We start from the raw sequence: 18730 nt of genomic DNA, 5'->3' as shown, positions 1-18730 counted from the left end.
AAAATAATAATTTCAATTTTAAGGTTATTAAAATCAGAATATTACTAAATCTTAAAAATTCCTAGTTTAAAGTAATTTTGTAATTAATATTATGTTTGGATTGGAATGATTTAAGAAACAAATATGTAACATGCATAAGATAAGATGACAAGTAGTGATAATTGATGCATTTATGCAAAAGAGATGATGTATCGACCAAAAGCAATTCTTTAAAGTCTTTAAGAGAAATACATGAATTTGGTATGCATATATCAAAGTTAAAAATAAATTAAAAAATTAATTAGTATGCATATATCAAAAAGATATATATATATATATATATATATATATATATATGGTCTTTTATCGCTTAAGAATTTTATGATTAAATGTTATTGGTTTGAAGTAATATGGGATAAATCATAAAAGTATAAAAATAAAATTTGAAATAGTGTTTTTTTTTTTTGGGTAAATTGGAAGTGATGTTATATTTCATACAAATATCCTACAGTCCATTAAAGAATTAAATGAAAAGTAAAAACATAAAATGTCTTAAAAATATAAATTACATTAAATATTTATGAAAGTAGAAGAGTTTGAATTATTCAAATAGAAAAGGTATTCTCAAAGTAAACGGGTCATAAAAATATATAATTAATAGTTTAAATTATGTACCAAAAAACTTATAAGTTTTAGAATATGAGTAGATATATTTATTAATGAAACAAAATTTACTATCAGATACACATACGTTACAAATCACAAATGTGAAATGTTGCAGATTAATTTATCATTTATTATGATTTTTGAATTTGCTGAATTAATAAGTCCTTTCCCTTTCGTGGCCCCAGAAAGCCAAAAGTTACGCTACTACTCCCTACTCTCTGTCAGACACGCCCTGCCTCTCCAATCCCACCCACCCCTCTCAAAATGTCTGACCCGGAAAATACACCCGCGCCCCAATCGGAGCAAGACTCCTCTTCGCCGCCGCCCGCCCAAGACCAACCCCTCGCAGCTGCCGCCAAGCTCGGCCCCGCCGCCGTCTCCTTCAGCATATGGCCCCCCACTCAGCGCACGCGCGACGCCGTCATCACTCGCCTCATCGAAACCCTATCCTCCCCCTCCGTCCTCTCCAAGCGCTACGGCACAATGTCCCCCGACGAGGCCTCCGCCTCCGCCCGCCAGATCGAGGACGAGGCCTTCTCCGTCGCCGCCAGCTCCGCCGCCTCCGACAATGACGGGATCGAGATCCTCCAGGTCTACTCCAAGGAGATCAGCAAACGGATGCTCGACACCGTCAAGGCCAAATCCACCGCCGCTTCCGCCGCTGTCGATAACGGGACTCCTGCCTCGGATGCTGCTCCTCCCCCCGCCGCAGATGGAGACTCCGCCGCTGTCGCCGAGTCCGAAACCTGATCAATCGAGATTATAGTATATTATATTTGGGTTCCCTTTCAAGGGTTTATATTTTAATGTTATATACTATTATGATGTTTTCTATCTGTATAACTTTGTTTATTTCTCGTGCCGCCAATCTTCATTATAAATTATTCCCTTGAACATCTTGTTGTTTTATTGCTTGCCTGGAAACATTATTGCGTGCGTGTGATTATTGTCTGATTTTATTTCATTTTTAAGTTAATTCTCACTTTAGTTCCTTGGTATTGTATGTTACATTGTTATAGTTACTGACTTCACAAAACTCTTACCATATGAGTTCGTTGCTTTGGAACACATCATTCACTTAGTCTTTAATGTGAAAAAAGGAGTTAAAAAGGACAGTTGAAAATGACATTTCTTTGAAGGGAGGGTTCTGTAAAGTCAAGGAAAAGCATGCGGTGATTAAGGGTGCATTTGTTTAGCCATTTCAACCTCCATTTTAGGATTACCATTTAACGGCATTTGAAGTGTTTACAAAAACTACACAATACACACTCTAATTGGTATAACATGCCATAATTGTCATGGTGTTGCTTTTGCTGGATCTTATAACAGCTTCCCTGATTTTGTACACCTGCAAGGCGTTGAAACTATTTCTTGATGATTTAATTCGTTACTTGACTGTTGTGGCATTTTCCTCTCTTGTGCAATTGAGATTTCTTTTTTCTCTTTACTTGGTGAATGGTGATGTCTTATATATTCTAGGTAATGTTTTAGAAATAAATATGCAACGAGAGAGTGTGGACATGTATAAGTGTACCCTTTGAATAATGAGTCATCTATTTCTAGTATTTATTCATACAAAAATAGTGAGGGCGAGCCCTGGTGCAGCGGTAAAGTTGTGCCTTGGTGACTTGTTGGTCATGGGTTCGAATCCGGAAACAGCCTCTTTGCATATGCAAGGGTAAGGCTGCGTACAACATCCCTCCCTCATACCTTCGCATAGCGAAGAGCCTCTGGGCAATGGGGTACGAAGTTTTTTATTCATACAAAAATAAATTCCTTGAAAGTTGGAATTACCATTGGATCAAGTTCTATATGCTTGTGTGACAGATTACACCAAAGCATGTGTGATGTAGACCAGGGATTCAAAGTGAAATGTGGTATTAATGGAAATGGACAATGAATTTGGAGATGGGAGAAGTCAACCTCCTTGGATCGAAATCTGAAAAGAATTCAGGATTTCTATCCAATCCTTGAAGGGAAGGACATGCCTTTCAGCCCTTCTACAGGAATAGTTAAGTTTAACTCAAATTGTAATGCTTCACTACTAAAATGAAACATCCTTGAAAATACTTATTTATAGGACCCCATAAATTGCAATGTCCTAGAGCAGACTGGGCCCATGACTACATTTAGTTACTGTTTAATTTAGAGAATGAGTATGCTTTATTATTCAAGTGAATGTAGTATGTAGGTTCTGCATATCAATTTCTAAGGCCCCTAATCTTGAGATTAACTTTCCTATGCAGAGAACAATGACTCTTTCGTGGTTACTTAATATTTCTCATTCTGCATCAATCCATTGCTATATTTTTTTTTCCAGGTGATGTGACCATATGGTCCATACCCTTGTTGATTTCTAATTTCACGGTCTTTTCAATTTTATGATTTCAATTCTACTATTGCTGCTTTAGTTTCAACTTTCAACTATCATTATGCCTTGTTCTGTTTTTATTTTTGGAACATCATAGCATTGTTTGATGTCGAATGTAACATGAATTTGTAGAATGATGGAGACTTAGGATCTTTATGAGCCAAAAGAGAAAGATCCAGCATTTTTGGGGCATAAGGTTCTATTGGCCTCTCTTGTAAAATGATATCTGTAACTTATATTCTTAGATGAATAGGGTTTTATGATTGAGGTTAAATTTATGGAAAGTGTGGCTTTGTCATGGTTTCTTCTTACCCTCTCAGGTTTTTTCACTGGCTTGAATTATGTCATGTGATCTATATAGCCAATCTCACCTAGTGAGATAAGACTTTGTCGTTGTCGTCTCAAATTTGCATGTGTTAAATGTACTCATTGCATTGGTTGGAGACTATAGAGTTACTTACCTTGAATGTAAACGATTGAATTCTATGCTACCTGCTCTCTGTGTTTGAATTATGATTCCGTGCCTTATTTTTGTGAGTCGGTAACAATGTAGTACTACTTATTTGGTTTTGAGTAACTCTTTATAGAGGTTTTTTCTTTTGATCATGAGAATATATAATCAACAACCAACAATGTTGTTTCATTAAGAAACTAATCATTCGATTATATGTCAACATTTTGAGTGCCCTATCTCTACTTAATTTTATTATCCTTTTCTTTACTTCAATTTGATATGATATGCAGTTGAATAATGGTCCAGTGCTCTTTATCTCTGTGTTCCAAGTCCATGATATTATGTTCCTGATTTATGTGGATTTTCATACACGTTTTTGTCCTCTGAAGATATGTGGCACAGTAGTATTAATATTTGTTTTGATTTTCATCTACATTGCCATTCCTTCTATTCTTTACCGAGAGCGGTTGCCACGAGAGCTACTTTCAGAATAAACACAATGAACTCATTAGATTGCAGTTTTTGGTTAACGCAATGTGAGGAAACGTTGACAAGATGAATTTTTATGTATGTTTTCTAAAATAATTTGAACGTATGGTCCTTTGACCTATTTGGTTTTGGGTAGTCTTAATTAATGTGGGCAAGAAAAAGGTGGTTGAATGGAGTTTCTTATCTTCATTACTTGATGGATAGTAAGGAATAAAGGATTGTGCGTGCGTTTGGTAGCTTTGGTTGCCATCGTCTCATAGTAACGCACCCGCACCTGTCTGAGATTCACATCTGTCTTCCATTAACTACGGCACACACCCTCTGCAACTTCGCAAAATTAATGCTTAATTTGATCCGGACAGGCGCGAAGGATCAGTGTGCGTTAGATAAATTGAAGAAACCCGAGGGACCAAATTGAGATAAATGCTTAATTTGGCGAAAATTTTAATAACTTGTTTTTAGAGCTACCCTTTTGCAAACTCTCAGAATTAATAGCTAAACTAAAAGCTATTTAATTTCGTGACAGCTTCTTCAGCATCAGATAGGTGAAGGCGAGGTAACGTCAATTAATGCAAGTTTACAAGCGGACAAAGTGTTAGGAGAAAGTGGTTCTTTCTTCTACGGCAATATGGGTGGCCAAGTTACTGTACGTCCTGTCTGTCTCCGTGCGTGAATCCTACATAATTGGTCTTTGAAGACTCCCTACCCAACATTTCTTACTCCCTCACGATTCTCAAATGCTACAACAGCCAGTTCTCACCTTTTAGGCTTTTACATGGAACTTCACATTAGATTAAAAGTTTTATTTTGATACGTCATCCATCCCTATGTTCTTACATATATCGCTTAGGCTTAACAAGTAAGTAGTACTTTTGTAGTAAACAAATTTACTCTTGCAAAAAATTCTTTTAATGATATGACAACAATTGATTGAATGGGGTCAAAATTTTTATATTCACAAATACATCAAACTTAACAAGAATAATCATCTGACTGATGGAACAAATTTTTGGTAAACGTTGTATCATTGGCAAAGCCAAAGGTTCAGTTAACATGCTAATTATTTGTAGTATTTGATTTAGCTAGTTTGACACATTGTAAACCCCAAGGGTCTGCCAAGTTTACTTGTATAAAACGTTAAAATAAACAAAGTGTAAAAATTTTGGGACGTATAATTCTTCATATTTTACTAATAATTCAGTTTTGTTTTTTTATATACAATGTAAACAAGAATACAATCTATAATACAAACTATTCAAACCTCCAATAACTAATTAAGTGGACCTTAGTGAGTTTCTTTACAACTAATTCACTAAAGATATGAAATCTAAACCTATATATTTTCTTCTCTTTATAGCTCGTATCCACTTTCCCTTATGTCAAGTATTGGTGTATTACATTGATCTTAAAAAGTGAAGTCATTTTCATATCCCAGCCAATGTAGAAAAACCAAATAATGTCCCGTGTGATATTGTATTGTATATATATACAGCGAACAAGCAGCCAGGCAACGTCAAGTTTTGAGGCAGTGGCTCTCATTCAGAGATGATCTTATCTTTGACTTGAATTCATGATATTTGATTAGGTGTGTAAATTGTCTGTAGCAGTGTAGCCTCGAGACACTCTTGACATTGCCCAGTGAAAATAGTGTAACTCAAAAGTTGATTGTTACCTTTTGCATGTAAGGGTTTTGTTAGACCAGATTTATTCTCATTTACTTTTCTGTTTTCTGTCTCTTTTTTAAATTTTCATCATAATCAATAGCCCTGCACTCAATGCTTATTAGTAGAAGTGTCTAAAGTTATAAGATTAATTTAATGATTAAGAAATATTGAAGAGAAGAGGAAGAGAAAAGGTTTTAAGTTTAAATCTTTAAAATAATTTTTTACAGAACTAACAAATTAATAAAAAAAAATAGTTACAAGTGTCTAGGAATTTGGCTACATTAAACAAGGTATCAAGTCTTTTGATTGGAAAAAGGCTTTGACCGGAACCACATAAATGAGTTCATTCTACTATATTCTTATTAGTCAGAATCTAAATTGACTTTCAATTAATACTAATGATATTAGACCAAACAAACAATCAATAGTTGAAGCTGGATTTTTGTGTCCTCTGGTAGTCTTATGCTTTGTGAAAGAATCACCCCCCTAATTATTGTAATTACAGCTGACAGATACTAAGATAATAGCGTGCATCATCCCCTCATGTTTACAACATATAGTAGCGTGTTTGCATTGCCGATGAAAACTCGCATATGCTATAACTTTCACGTCGTCAAATGTACCATAGGACGCAGAAGCTATAAATTTTAGCTTCTGGCAGGTCCAGATCAATTTGTTTTAAACGCATATCTAAACATGGGTTAAGTTGATGATAAGAAGCACATACGGTTACAATATAATTTATCTACATTGATTAATTTAATAAGTAATCTGATGAGTATACATACTTTTTTATTTCTAATAATTAGAATACTCAAAATGCGTTTTGCATATACAGTCACGATAAAAAAAGAAAACATCAAACATGTAATATGTTACGCCTTGTTTTTAATTACAATGAGCAAGCACTCTACAGAAGTACAAATTTCATACACGTATCATATCAGTGTCTGTGGGGGAAGTTTTTCTTCTAAAAAAGAAAAACAAAAAGAACATATAAAATGAAAAAAAAAAAAACAATTGTAAAAATCAAAATCGAAATAGAAAAAAAATGTAATAGGTAGTGCTGAATTTAAAGTAGTTAGCTAATGTCCAGGTCCTTTTTTGCTAGGTCCAGAAGCTAGTCTAAATGCCAAGCTGCGTTTTGAAACAGGAGTGCTTGAATTGTCAGAATTAGAAACAACAAAGGACTTTGTCGTCCATAGAGAAGAACCTGATCCTTTCAACTTTACACAATCAGAAGCTACCTTTGTTAACGCCACCTTCGATCGAAGAACTCGGCTACGCACCAAACATAGCTGCGATGACAACACGAGCATTATGGTAAACGCAATCCAAAGGCTCTTCATCGGCATCTTTGTCCACAAAAACAACCCTTTTGACAAATAATAATAATAATATTCCTTATTTTTAAGGGCCTCTTGGTATTTCTTGTATTTCAAAACTATTTGTGTCTTGGGCTAAATTAGGAGGCACTACTTGGTTTATATACAAAAAAAAAAAAATTCAGCTGAGGACGGTGAAGTGCTTTCCACGTGGATCCTTAAAAATTGCATTCTGATTTGACTTTAATTTAAGCATCTTGCGATATTTCTTCGAGTGACATCATTTGAAGAATTGTGGTGGCGCCCGTTTGGGGATATAAATATAATGGTTTCTCACTTGCGTATCCTTGCTTTGAAATTCTTCAATTGTTCCAATTTGACTTTATAATAAATACTACTAGTACTAATTACTCAAAAGTGATCAAGGTATGTGCTAGCTAGTCCATGTCGCAGCCCGCAAAGGATAATAATAAAAAAGATTGACAATGACAACGAAAGAATGCAAAGGGAAGGTAGGTTAGGTTAATTAGTGAAATCTCTAGTCTACGAGCTCGTGGTTTTGCTTTTGCATGTTTACGTTCAACCCATTAGTTTCACACGGGTTTTTGACTCGATATGTTGTTGTTTGTGTTGGCGATCTGTTACGCGGTGCATGCTGAGTCCGTATATCAATTTTTAAACATTTTGTGATCTTTTTGCATGTCGCCTAGTTAACAACTAAGAATTAATGTGTCCTTTGAAATTTATTGCATACCTGTCAATTAGGAAAAGAATGCTCGTTTTGTTTAAACTTTCTCCCCTTTTTCTGAGTTCAAGACGGTGGTTAATATGGGGCAGTGGCCCATCCTATCGAAAGCATGCGCATACAAACGATGTCCATGCTTCATAAGTTTCCCGTATATAACAAATTTCCATTCTTTATCTTAGTTTTTTGCTTGAACGCAAGGCATCTCACTCCAGAACTAGAGACTAATTCTGAATATATTGACATTTATTTAAAAATAACCTTTGTTAACAAATATAATTTTACATAAACTTATTTAAAGATTCATGAAATCCTAATCACTACTTGAAGAGATAAAGTTATCTTTCAATTACGCATTGTAATTAGTATTTTTTTTTTATCTTAGTTTAGTGACACATACTAGTGCTTTGACATAATGACATCTAAATTTTAGATGGGTTAAGTGACTAACGATAAACTGATTTAGAAAGAAAAAAACGCAAGGGCGTTTTTAAAATTAACCAATTGAGTTTCTAAATCAGTTCCTGTATAATTTTCTAGAAAATAATCATTTATTATAACTCAATCAATGTAGAAAATCATGTTCAGATTCTTATCTTCTTTTCCCCACTGCCCTGGACCCCATCTAATGCTGCATTTTGGTTTGCCCTTCTCCATCTCGCAGGTGCATCCGGTTTTTTGTTCTTTGTCTACTTAGCTGCTTATACAATAAGTTTTGATTACACCTTTTATATTTAGAAACAAAATTCCTCCAGTGCCGCAAAATTTGAAACAAAACCACTGCTCGGTACAAAGTAATCCCAACAAAAAATGACAAATTGGTTAGTTGAGCAATATTAGGCTTCTTGTGATCGATCATCAATCATACAGTATACACGTGTTTGAAACTTAGAGTAAAAGTTAATTTCATTCAAATTTCAACATTTGTATTACTTGGTCCAATTTTTTTTCCCATAATCTCTATCGAATTCCAGTTTGAAAAAGGCCCTGTCTTTTACATATATTTTCAAAATATGTTGCATGGTTACAAATGCTAGAAAATTTTAACCTGCCCCGCCAAAAAATGGGTGCAGCCACTTGCCTGTACGTCCTAGTCCTACACTAGTAATTGTTCACAAAAGAGCGATCTAAAATCCGCAAAGGCCTTCGAATTGTTTTATCAATTAACCATGTTATTTATGCAATCATTTGAGGAATATGTATACTGCGCCGAATTTTATTCTGATAAGATCATAATTGGATCGTTGTTAATTGGGAGCAATCACGTACACCTAACTACGTTCTTACCTCAGTTTTAATCTTTCTATGACTTTTAAAGGGTCCCAAAACATAATTCAGTAGTATACCCTTCACGTCACATAAAGGTCATGATGGATGATGCTCTTTTAAAGTATTAGCTGGCGAAGTGGAAAAGATCATTTAAATGGTTAATTTCATTTTTAAGTTGATAAGTAAAAGTGTTTTTTTAATTAATTATTTAATGAACTATGGTTATAATAAACCACTTTATTAATTTAATAAAAGTAAATCCAGTATTAATTACTTTGGAAAAAAAGTTATTTTTTTGCTCCTGAATTAGATTGTTCTGTTTTGAGGGGATGCAAGTAGCAATTAAAGACCAAGTCATCCTAAGTTATAATTTTGCACTTAAACCCTGGCTCAGGTAGTAACTTGGCAAAGATATACGGAGAAGAGATTGAGATTATCACGGAACAAATGTGTTAGATTCCAAAAATCTTGTTAGGTATACGGGCAATTCTTATCCAGTCCTTAGAAATAGAATAAAAATATTTCAATTATTTGCTCCTGAGATCGATATTTTTCTATATTTCCTAGAAGCTATTAAATAAGTTTTGCTTAAATTTACATGTTCTCTTGCTATGTTTGATGTGAGGAAAAGGGAGAAAAGATGAGGGAGATATTTTTGGAAGAAAATAAAGGGAAATTAAGGAAGCTAAAATCCCTTCCCTTAAATTTTTGTCACTACAGTCTTCACTAATATTGAAAGGATATTGAGGGAAAGGAAAATAATTTATAACTTTTAAAATGTATTGACTAAATTGTCTCAAGATTTTATTTCATACCATATTTTTTTTTATTAATACTTGTAAAGATATAATAATATAGCATTGATATTTTCTCTCATCTTTCCTTGTGAATCGAATAAGGTGATATTTAGATGTCAGTTCCGAAATAAGGAAATCTTTTCTTCCTCTTCTCTTCTTTTAAATCAAATCAAATAAGAAGACTTTTCCTTTCTTCTCCTCTATTAATTAAAATGAATTTTCCCCTCTTCTTTCCTTTGAACTTAACACATAATGCCTAAGATTTCACGGAAATTTTTTCATGAACCAAATTGTACACATACTTTATCTATTTACTGTGGATTAGTTATAAATAAACTACAATCTTAAGTGAGTTTTATTTGAAATGTTGAGGATTTGAATCTTAAAGTTGTTATTTTGATAGTTATTCCTCCATACTTTGATTAAATTTCTCCAATAAGTTCTTATAAGGGAAAAAAAAAGAAGTGAAATGAATCAAACTTTTGTTGTAAGCTAAAATTAACTAAATTATACACCTAAATTTTCAGAAAAGTTAAGTGAAAAAATTTCTTAAAAGTTTGAAATGAATAAATTGATTTTATCTAAGGAAAGAAATATAATTTATTTTACTTTTTTTATTTACTTCTATGTGCAGGTCTCTGTTCAAAAGTTTATATGAACAAGAATTTTATACGATGTAACCATTTCCAATTCATATACACGTGAACCTAATATTTAGCATTATAAAATAAAACATATTGTCTTTTTATAGTGTCTATGTCTAATGATGTCCTTGTGAACCATGAGGTGGACAAACAGGTTGTCATAATCTCTCGTGATATTTCGTTGCTTAACAGAAAGGGAACTGATGAAATTTTTAACACAATATATGATTCCTAATTTGTAGACCTAATCAACTAAGTGTTACATATTTCTAATTGCAATACATGCAATCTCGTGAGCTTCCTTTGATCAACAATTACTTTAGACTAAGTCTTCTGCCGTATATATAACATTCTCATTTAACTGACTAACAAAGCAGAAAACGTGGTAACACCAAAAATTATTATTAGAAAAGAGTTTTCAATATTGCATATTGATATATTTTTCAATATTGAACCAAAGATCTGATTAGAATCCTTGAAGCGGTAGGGAAGAACGCGCTCTCTTTCCATGTAATTGGGAAATTAGCAAGTCCCGAAAAGCCGTACCTAATCTGAGTGATAAATTATAATATCTATTAATTTGTACTATTATATCCATAATCCATTATCCCATGTTAATTATTCCTGCTAGATAAGCAGAGAAAGTAGAACATGATGTCATACATGAGATGCTTCATTTATCTCTCTCTCTATATATATATATATATATGATATATAATCCCCCAAGGAAGAGTAGGAACTACAAGACGCAAACATAATAACTAGAAATGAAACGTACCAGTCTCATGTTGTTCACCTTTCATGTACAACATACTCTCATGGTGATTCTTTTGCTCCTTATGATCTTACTTTGCTTCTCACCATGGCACGTTGAAGGCTCGAGGCCTTTACCGCATCAGCATTCACCTGCTTATTTGCCCTTCATTATGGCTCAAGCATACTCTGGTCCTAGTCAACGTGGAATGGGCCACAAACTAATTTCTTAAAATTAACAAAGGTTTTACGCTCTTCCGATATATGAACATTGTTTTGGATTCTCTGATGTCATTAGATTATTTCTTCATTTTGTTTTGCATCTTATCTTCCCGATTCATGTATGTATATGGTTGTTAATAAGTACATTGTCTTGATCAAGAACTTAATGAAAGCAACGTTAGTTTAATTAATCAGGATACTAATAGGAAATAGGAATATTAGGTAATTGTATGTCTTTTATTTGTGTGTCCTTTACCAGAGAGAATTGGGTAGCGAATTCAAGTATTAAATCATACATATTATTCAATCAATTCAATTAAATCCTTTTAATAATAATAGTATTCATGTAAAATGTTGCATTTAGACCATAGGATAAAGTGCAACCATGAAAAATCAGTCTATTTCTGCCATGATTGGAGTAAAAGGAAATAGGAATATTAGGTAATTGTATGTCCTTTATTTGTGTGTCCTTTGGTAGAGAGAATTGGATAGCGAATTCAAATATTAAATCATATATATTACTCGATCAACCAAATTAGATTCTCTTAATAATAATAATAGTATTCATGTGAAATATTACATTTAGACGCTAGGATAAAGAGCAACCATGGAAAATCAATCTATTTATGCCATGATTGGAGTAAAAGGGAATAAATGTGTTATGAGAACCTTGTTTGGCATGACTTTACAATGTGAGTGGTCTTTTTCCTCCATTAAAGAAAAAAAAAATGAAAAAAAATCAGATCTCTAAATTTCATATAACAAGATGTGAATTGGGTTTATATTTTGCTTGATAAACATTAAATAATTGGACTTTATAAAAGTTAACAAGAGAATTAGTACCGGCGCAAGAGTACGGGTTCCATCTCAATTATTGTACGGCTTCCAATTTTAAAGATATTCATCTTCTTACTAATATTTACTCCAATAACACCATTGGAGTGACATAAGTTTTCAAAAAATATCAACATGTAGTTTATTAGTAATATAGATGAGAGATGTGAAATTTATACATGATCTATCATGTTCATGATTGTTAATATTATCTTTTTTCTGTTAATAATAAATAAAAGTATACTGAAATTATTATTTTCAATCTTAAATAAAATTTAATTTACCCGAAACATGCTACATGTATGACATGCTTGCAGGCACATAAAAAAAAACTGATAATAATTCAAATGCGTGATTTTGATTTTTCAATAAATTCTTGTTTGAATTTAATGCATTGATTGTTTAATTTTTAAAATTTAACTTAGTCTCTCCGTCACTCCTCATGCGCACAAAACCTTAAAATTCTTAGGCTCCATTAAATAATTATATTTTTATGATAAAAATAATAATTTAAAAGGTTCAAGAAGAAAACAGTTTAATATTATATATATTGTATATTAACTTAAAAGAGGATCATACGTAGTTCATTTTTTTTGGTCCAAATATGTTGTTTAAAAAAACATAAGTTATTCTGTTTAAAAAACACATAAGCTATTTTTGTTTGGGTCCCGGCCAAAAGGTTTGAATCTTGGGTGGCCAGTCAGCCCTAATAATTCATTACAGAAAAATTATGATTGATAATATTATCATTATATTTATTTTAAATTATATTTATCGATATATTTTTTTAAGTAATTATTATAATATTATGTTTGTAATGATAAAAAAATGATAAACATTTATCTTAAAATTATGTTATTTTTAAATAAAATAAAATTTTAAATCTAACAAATTAATACAATAAAAACATATTAATATTTAGGTTAAATAAAAAATTATGACATTTTTGTTTAGTAATGATAATTTATTAACATTTTATTTCAATAGAACATACTAATATTTATGTCCAATATAAATCACTTACATTTTTCTCTAATAGAAAATATTGACATTTTTCTGTCTAATAAAAAATTATTGATAGTTACATTCAAAAATATTATCTTATTAACATTTTTATCTAATCTAGTCAGCATAACTACGTTGACAATTATTTCAGTAACAAATTTGTTCTCTTGTGTCATATAGTCTATTTTATTAACGATAATAGACGAAAATTAACTACCGAATATATTTGTCATACTTTTTACACTTTCACAAACTAAATTTTATATTTTCATATTTCAGGAATACATTTATCAATGAATTACATATTAAAATATAAAAATAAATATTTACCCAAAATAAAAATAACAACGGCATATTGGAAAGAACCCCCTAATCTTACCATTGATTCAATTAGGCAGCCTCGTGAAGTGAGTAAATGATTGTACGTAAGTAGTTCAATAATTGAAGGTAATTAATGGTTACAAGAAAAAAAACAGGGAATTTTATATAATGTTGTTATTATACATTTTAAATATTTTTTTATATATACATTTCGCACACTACTTCATAACTAGCAATTTTTTTTTATCTCTCAACCGTATAAAATTACTCTCTTTTTATCCTTATTTGTACATTTTATCTTCTTAATTTTTTTATTTCTTTCAGTTTACATTCTTTTATCTATACTTCTAATTAAATTTTAATAAACAATTTTAAAAGAAATTATCAATAATTAAAATGACCTTGTATTATAATTTAATTTTTTTCATATTTTTAAAATATAATTTATATATTGCTATGAAATATTTATTTATTATAAATTTTGATTATACAAAGATAAATATCTTATATAATGTATATCACTGTTCATTGTCTCCTGCTTTCAACTAGAGCGTGGTTTTATACTTTTATTACTTAAAAGCTAATTTGATATTTTTTTAATTAAAAGATAATTTTTTTGCAAAGTATAAGATAATATAGTAATATAATTGGGGAACAAAAGATAATTAAAGAGATCATTTATTTTTATTAAAAATAAAATTATTTTTTAGATTAAGAAAGATTGAAAAATTCTTAAACTAGTACATGTAATAAAATTGCTAATACATGTTAGCTAAACCCTAGTTAAATATAGGAAAAAAACTCACGCATGACATGAGTATACTAACTGTTTAAAGATTTAAAATAAATAAGTGACCTGATCAGTAAAGATCCAGTTGAAATGAATGCAATTGAGTAAATGCGAAAGAAGTTGTTTTCAAAAGCGATTCTCCAAATTTTGCTTCCAAGTTCCAACTTTTGTAGGGATTTGCGAACCATTGCTAACCTTTGTATGACGGTAAGCACATTCCTACTAACGTGGAGTTGGTCCTAACCACTTAATTTGCTGTTCTCTTTGTAGTGCCCAAAATAGTTTGAGACTGAATGAAGTGAAAGGACCTCAAAATTGCTCGAGTTATTCAACCAAACTAAAGTCTTTTTAAGAGTTTTTTTTTTTTTTTTTGTTTTCCAACGAGAACGTTCTTAGAAATTTTTCTTAACCTCTGATTATGTTCAATCTATCATCTTCAATATCCTTAATTATAAATTGAATATTTTTTAAAATAAAATATAATTTATATGTTAATATATATATATATATATATTTTTAATAAAAATAATTTGTAATATAATTTATATATTTAGAATAATTTATTTATTATAAATTTTAGTTATATAAAACAAATACTTTTTTGTGCAATGCACTAGCTAAGAAATATACTTGTCTCAATATTTAGAGTAGTAGGTATTGTATTTAATATGTGCTGAAGTAACTTTTTATAGCTGTGTTTACTTAATTATCAAATTCTAGTTTCATTTATCAATAAGTCATTTGAGTGAGAAATGATAATCCCTTAAATAAGTTTAAATGATTAATTATTAACAAAATCTATAGATTTTCTAAAAAAAAGTATATAGATTTTCTATAAAAAAAAAGTCTATATATTTGTCGCACTTATAAACATGCTAACCCAATCTTTATTAAGAGAAATAAAACGATAAACTCAATCTCACTTATCTTAACATGACAAAAAGAAAATTTTGATTGGCTTGCATAGCGGTTTAAATTGATAAGTGGTAATTTTAAAAAAATATTAAAATGTGTTCTATGAATTAATCTACCAAATAAATACTTGAAACACCATATACTTTTGGTTGATTAATACTAGTAAATCCAAAACCACAATTAAGTCTTTGTGTATTATAATAAATATAATGTATACTTTTTAAAACAAAGAAAGAGAATCCAACATGTCAAAAAATGAGTTAGCTTAAGTTGAACTTGATTCGAAAATGAATTGGAAAGTCCACCCCAACTCACCTCCCATTTTACACGTTAAGCAATTCAAGATAATGGTTTTCTTTTTTTTTTTTGTCAAGCTAATGGTTTAAGTTTTTTTTACCATTCCCAATATGGTCTATTAGTGATAATCTCGTGCATATCTAAACCATGGGTTTCACTTTAGCATGTGAGGATGCAAATTTCGAACTCCATTGTGTGATAGCCATTTAATTAAAAAAGAACATCTTTGATTAGTTAGTGATGATTTTCTCCATATTAACCCTTACCAATAACGTCATGGAATGTGAGCAAACGATTGTCATTTACACATTCTATACAAACTATATTTCTTATTAGCAATATATCATGGTTTAAGTCTATAGCTTGACTTGAAGGCATTCTTGTTCTCACATGCAGGTCAGATTCTAAATTTATCATTCACATGATTTTTAACGGAGTTGAGGATACTCACCTGTTGTTCCCTTTGGTTGACAAAATTTGTAGCTTCATTAATCGCTCGTGGGCTTTGAAGTTCCAGCATGCGTTTAGAGAGGCCAGCCACTACATTGATTGACCAGCTAAAACTGGTAATAGAGAAGACATTCCACTTCAGATCTTGTTGTCTTGCCCTAACGAGCTTCAACATAAAGTTCTTGCATGCAAATGTTTTTGGCACATTCTTTTTAAGAATAAGTTAGTTCTAGTTTTCAGCTGGTTATTCTTTTTTCTATTTCCGATTATAAAAAAAATACAAACAAGATTTCAAGTTAATAAATCAAACTCCTATCTATTATGCATTGGTTGCTTTTAACCAATAACTTTATATCGGAAGAAGACAAATTGTTGTGGTCACACTATGATGGTTCTCGAGTTTGAGACAATGATTACGAATACGACAATATAATTATTGATTAGTTTAAAGTTACAATTGTTGGTCACAATGTGACGTCTCTATCCAGTGGCTCCTAAATTTGAGATGATGGTTGTTTCGAAGATGATAAAGATAATTATTGATTATTCTGTTATAATTAACTATTTGAAAAATGACAAGTAAGCATTCTTTATTTTTTACTATTTTTTCATACTCTAAACCATTTAAAACATTATTCATCTTAAGTCTGTCATGAAACTCAAATTAATTATTCGAAAAGCGAACACATAAGTAATTTAACAAATCATATTATGCACGATATAAATCATAGTTTAACGAACTTCATTGAATTTTTTGATAAGTTGAATTAAAAGTCGATTTTTATATTTTTAACTTTTTATTAATATTGGCCAAAAGTATAATTTTATTTGAATTAAATAAAATGATTATCACAACACAATATTTTTAAAAAATATTTAACATAATTACATTTTCAAAATTCAAACTCAACACTACTGATTAATCTATGCAACACTGCATCAATTAATATACCAACACGGTGATTTTTTAACCTCTAAACATCCTAAATACATCCATTAACAATTTAAAAAGATAACACTAGAAATAGAATTATTACACAGTTGAATTTGATATACACAAATACAAGCAAAGTGCGTCGTGTAAGGACAAGGAAAAACCCGTTATTCGCGGATGGCTTTTAAGTAGACATATGATCTGGTTATGAAGCAAAGCAACTTGTTTATAAAAGCATAGCGTAACGCCCCTGCTGAATTCGAGACGGTGGAAATTAATAAGCATAGAGAGAAAAAAAGATGCAATATCCTTAGTCCACACCCACCCACCGACCCCATTCCCCGGTAAGAATGAAGAGAAGGCGAATAGCAACATGAAGAGAGGGCCAAGGAGGATGAGGACAAAATGGTCCATCAAATAAAAGAATCCAAACGCATTGATTTCTCTCTTTGTCGTCTTCGAAAACCATCAAAAACAGGTGCACCCCCTAATGACCTTAACCTTTAGTTCACCTGCCCCATTACCCATCCTTGCATTGCTTTCCCATTTCCGTTACCGTTATCCTCACTTCTCTCTCTCTCAACCTCTTATTTATTTATTAACCCTTTATTCCACCCCTTTCCTCTCCCTTCATCAAGCACCCAACTTTCTGCCACCCCCACAAAAGGGTGCTTGCGTTTCTTTCTGTGATCTCAACCATGAAGCGTCCACTCACACCTTCAGCCAGCGGCATGAAGACTAACAAGAAAGCCAAGGCGATGGAAAATGACGAAGACGTGGAGGGGCTGGGGCGTTTCGACGACAACCTTCTGTTCGAGGTGTTGAAGCACGTGGACGCGCGGACGCTGGCGATGGCGGGATGCGTGAACAAACAGTGGCACAAAACTGCGCAAGACGAGAGGCTCTGGGAACTGATCTGCACAAAGCAGTGGGCAAACACAGGGTGCGGTGAGCAACAGCTGCGATCCGTGGTCCTCGCGCTCGGTGGCTTCCGTCGCCTCCACGCACTTTATCTCTTCCCTCTCTCCAAACCTCAACAACTACAACAACTAACATCATCTTCATCCTCTTCCTCTTCCTCCTCGGCCTGGGGCCCCACCGTACCGCAGATGATTCGATCGAAACCGCTACGTTTGGGGAAAGACGAGGTTCACCTCTCTCTTTCGCTCCTCTCTATTCGCTACTACGAGAAGATGAATTTCAATAACAGAACCACCAGATGATTGATCATTCTTCTTCCATAATCCATCCACCATCCGCGTGTTGTTTTTTGTTACTATTAATCAAACCTAATCTCGGATTTGGACTCTTTTTTTTCCTTAATTTGTGCGATTTATAGATTTCAGTTGCCAGATCTGCTTTTTATTCGGGCAATTAGTCTAAGCCGGACGTGTTCTGTAACTTGTATGTACTTTGATTTGATAAATATATAATAATATATATGAATTTTGGGATCTAATGTTATTTTGAATTGCTTGGAAGAAAGATTAGGGTTTGGACATGAGGGGATTAGAGAGTGTACCGAGTGAGAAATTGGGTGTGGTGGTGGGAATTGGCGGTCCAGGGAGTGTTTTTTTTCCTAAAGTGAACAAGGAGACAGATCTGAGGTTATATTGTTGTGTAATAAATGTCTGGTACTGCCTATGTTTTCTGGCTCTTACTTCGACCCAATGGGTAAAGAACACACGAATGAGTTTGAGACTTCCATTGGCTCCGCAAAAGCCAAATTTTTTCTTGAGCCAAGATATTTGTCGCAATGGGGATCCATATTATTTGTTTCGTGCACTGTACCATTTTTTATCTTGT

General features: G+C 32.2%; 2 protein-coding genes across 2 annotated transcripts; both read left to right on the top strand.

Annotated features, from left to right (window-relative positions):
• The first annotated feature begins 814 nt into the window (after positions 1–814).
• LOC114414747 (MFP1 attachment factor 1-like) lies at positions 815–1604 on the top strand. Its single transcript, XM_028379133.1, has one exon. It carries the CDS (start codon positions 910–912, stop codon positions 1393–1395), a length of 486 nt encoding a protein of 161 aa, XP_028234934.1. The 5' UTR covers positions 815–909; the 3' UTR covers positions 1396–1604.
• A 15576-nt stretch (positions 1605–17180) lies between these two features.
• Positions 17181–18383, top strand: LOC114414746 (F-box protein GID2-like). Its single transcript, XM_028379132.1, has one exon. It carries the CDS (start codon positions 17623–17625, stop codon positions 18145–18147), a length of 525 nt encoding a protein of 174 aa, XP_028234933.1. The 5' UTR covers positions 17181–17622; the 3' UTR covers positions 18148–18383.
• The last annotated feature ends 347 nt before the right edge of the window (positions 18384–18730 follow it).

The sequence above is a fragment of the Glycine soja genome, chromosome 6 (assembly GCF_004193775.1).
Source record: "Glycine soja cultivar W05 chromosome 6, ASM419377v2, whole genome shotgun sequence".
Lineage (NCBI taxonomy): Eukaryota > Viridiplantae > Streptophyta > Magnoliopsida > Fabales > Fabaceae > Glycine > Glycine soja.
Note: the sequence above shows the minus strand (reverse complement) of the source record. Positions and strands in the feature narration are given on the sequence as shown.

Coding starts and splice junctions, on each gene's coding strand:
- LOC114414747 (XM_028379133.1), top strand. CDS start 910: ATGTCTGACCCGGAAAATACACCCGCGCCCCAATCGGAGCAAGACTCC.
- LOC114414746 (XM_028379132.1), top strand. CDS start 17,623: ATGAAGCGTCCACTCACACCTTCAGCCAGCGGCATGAAGACTAACAAG.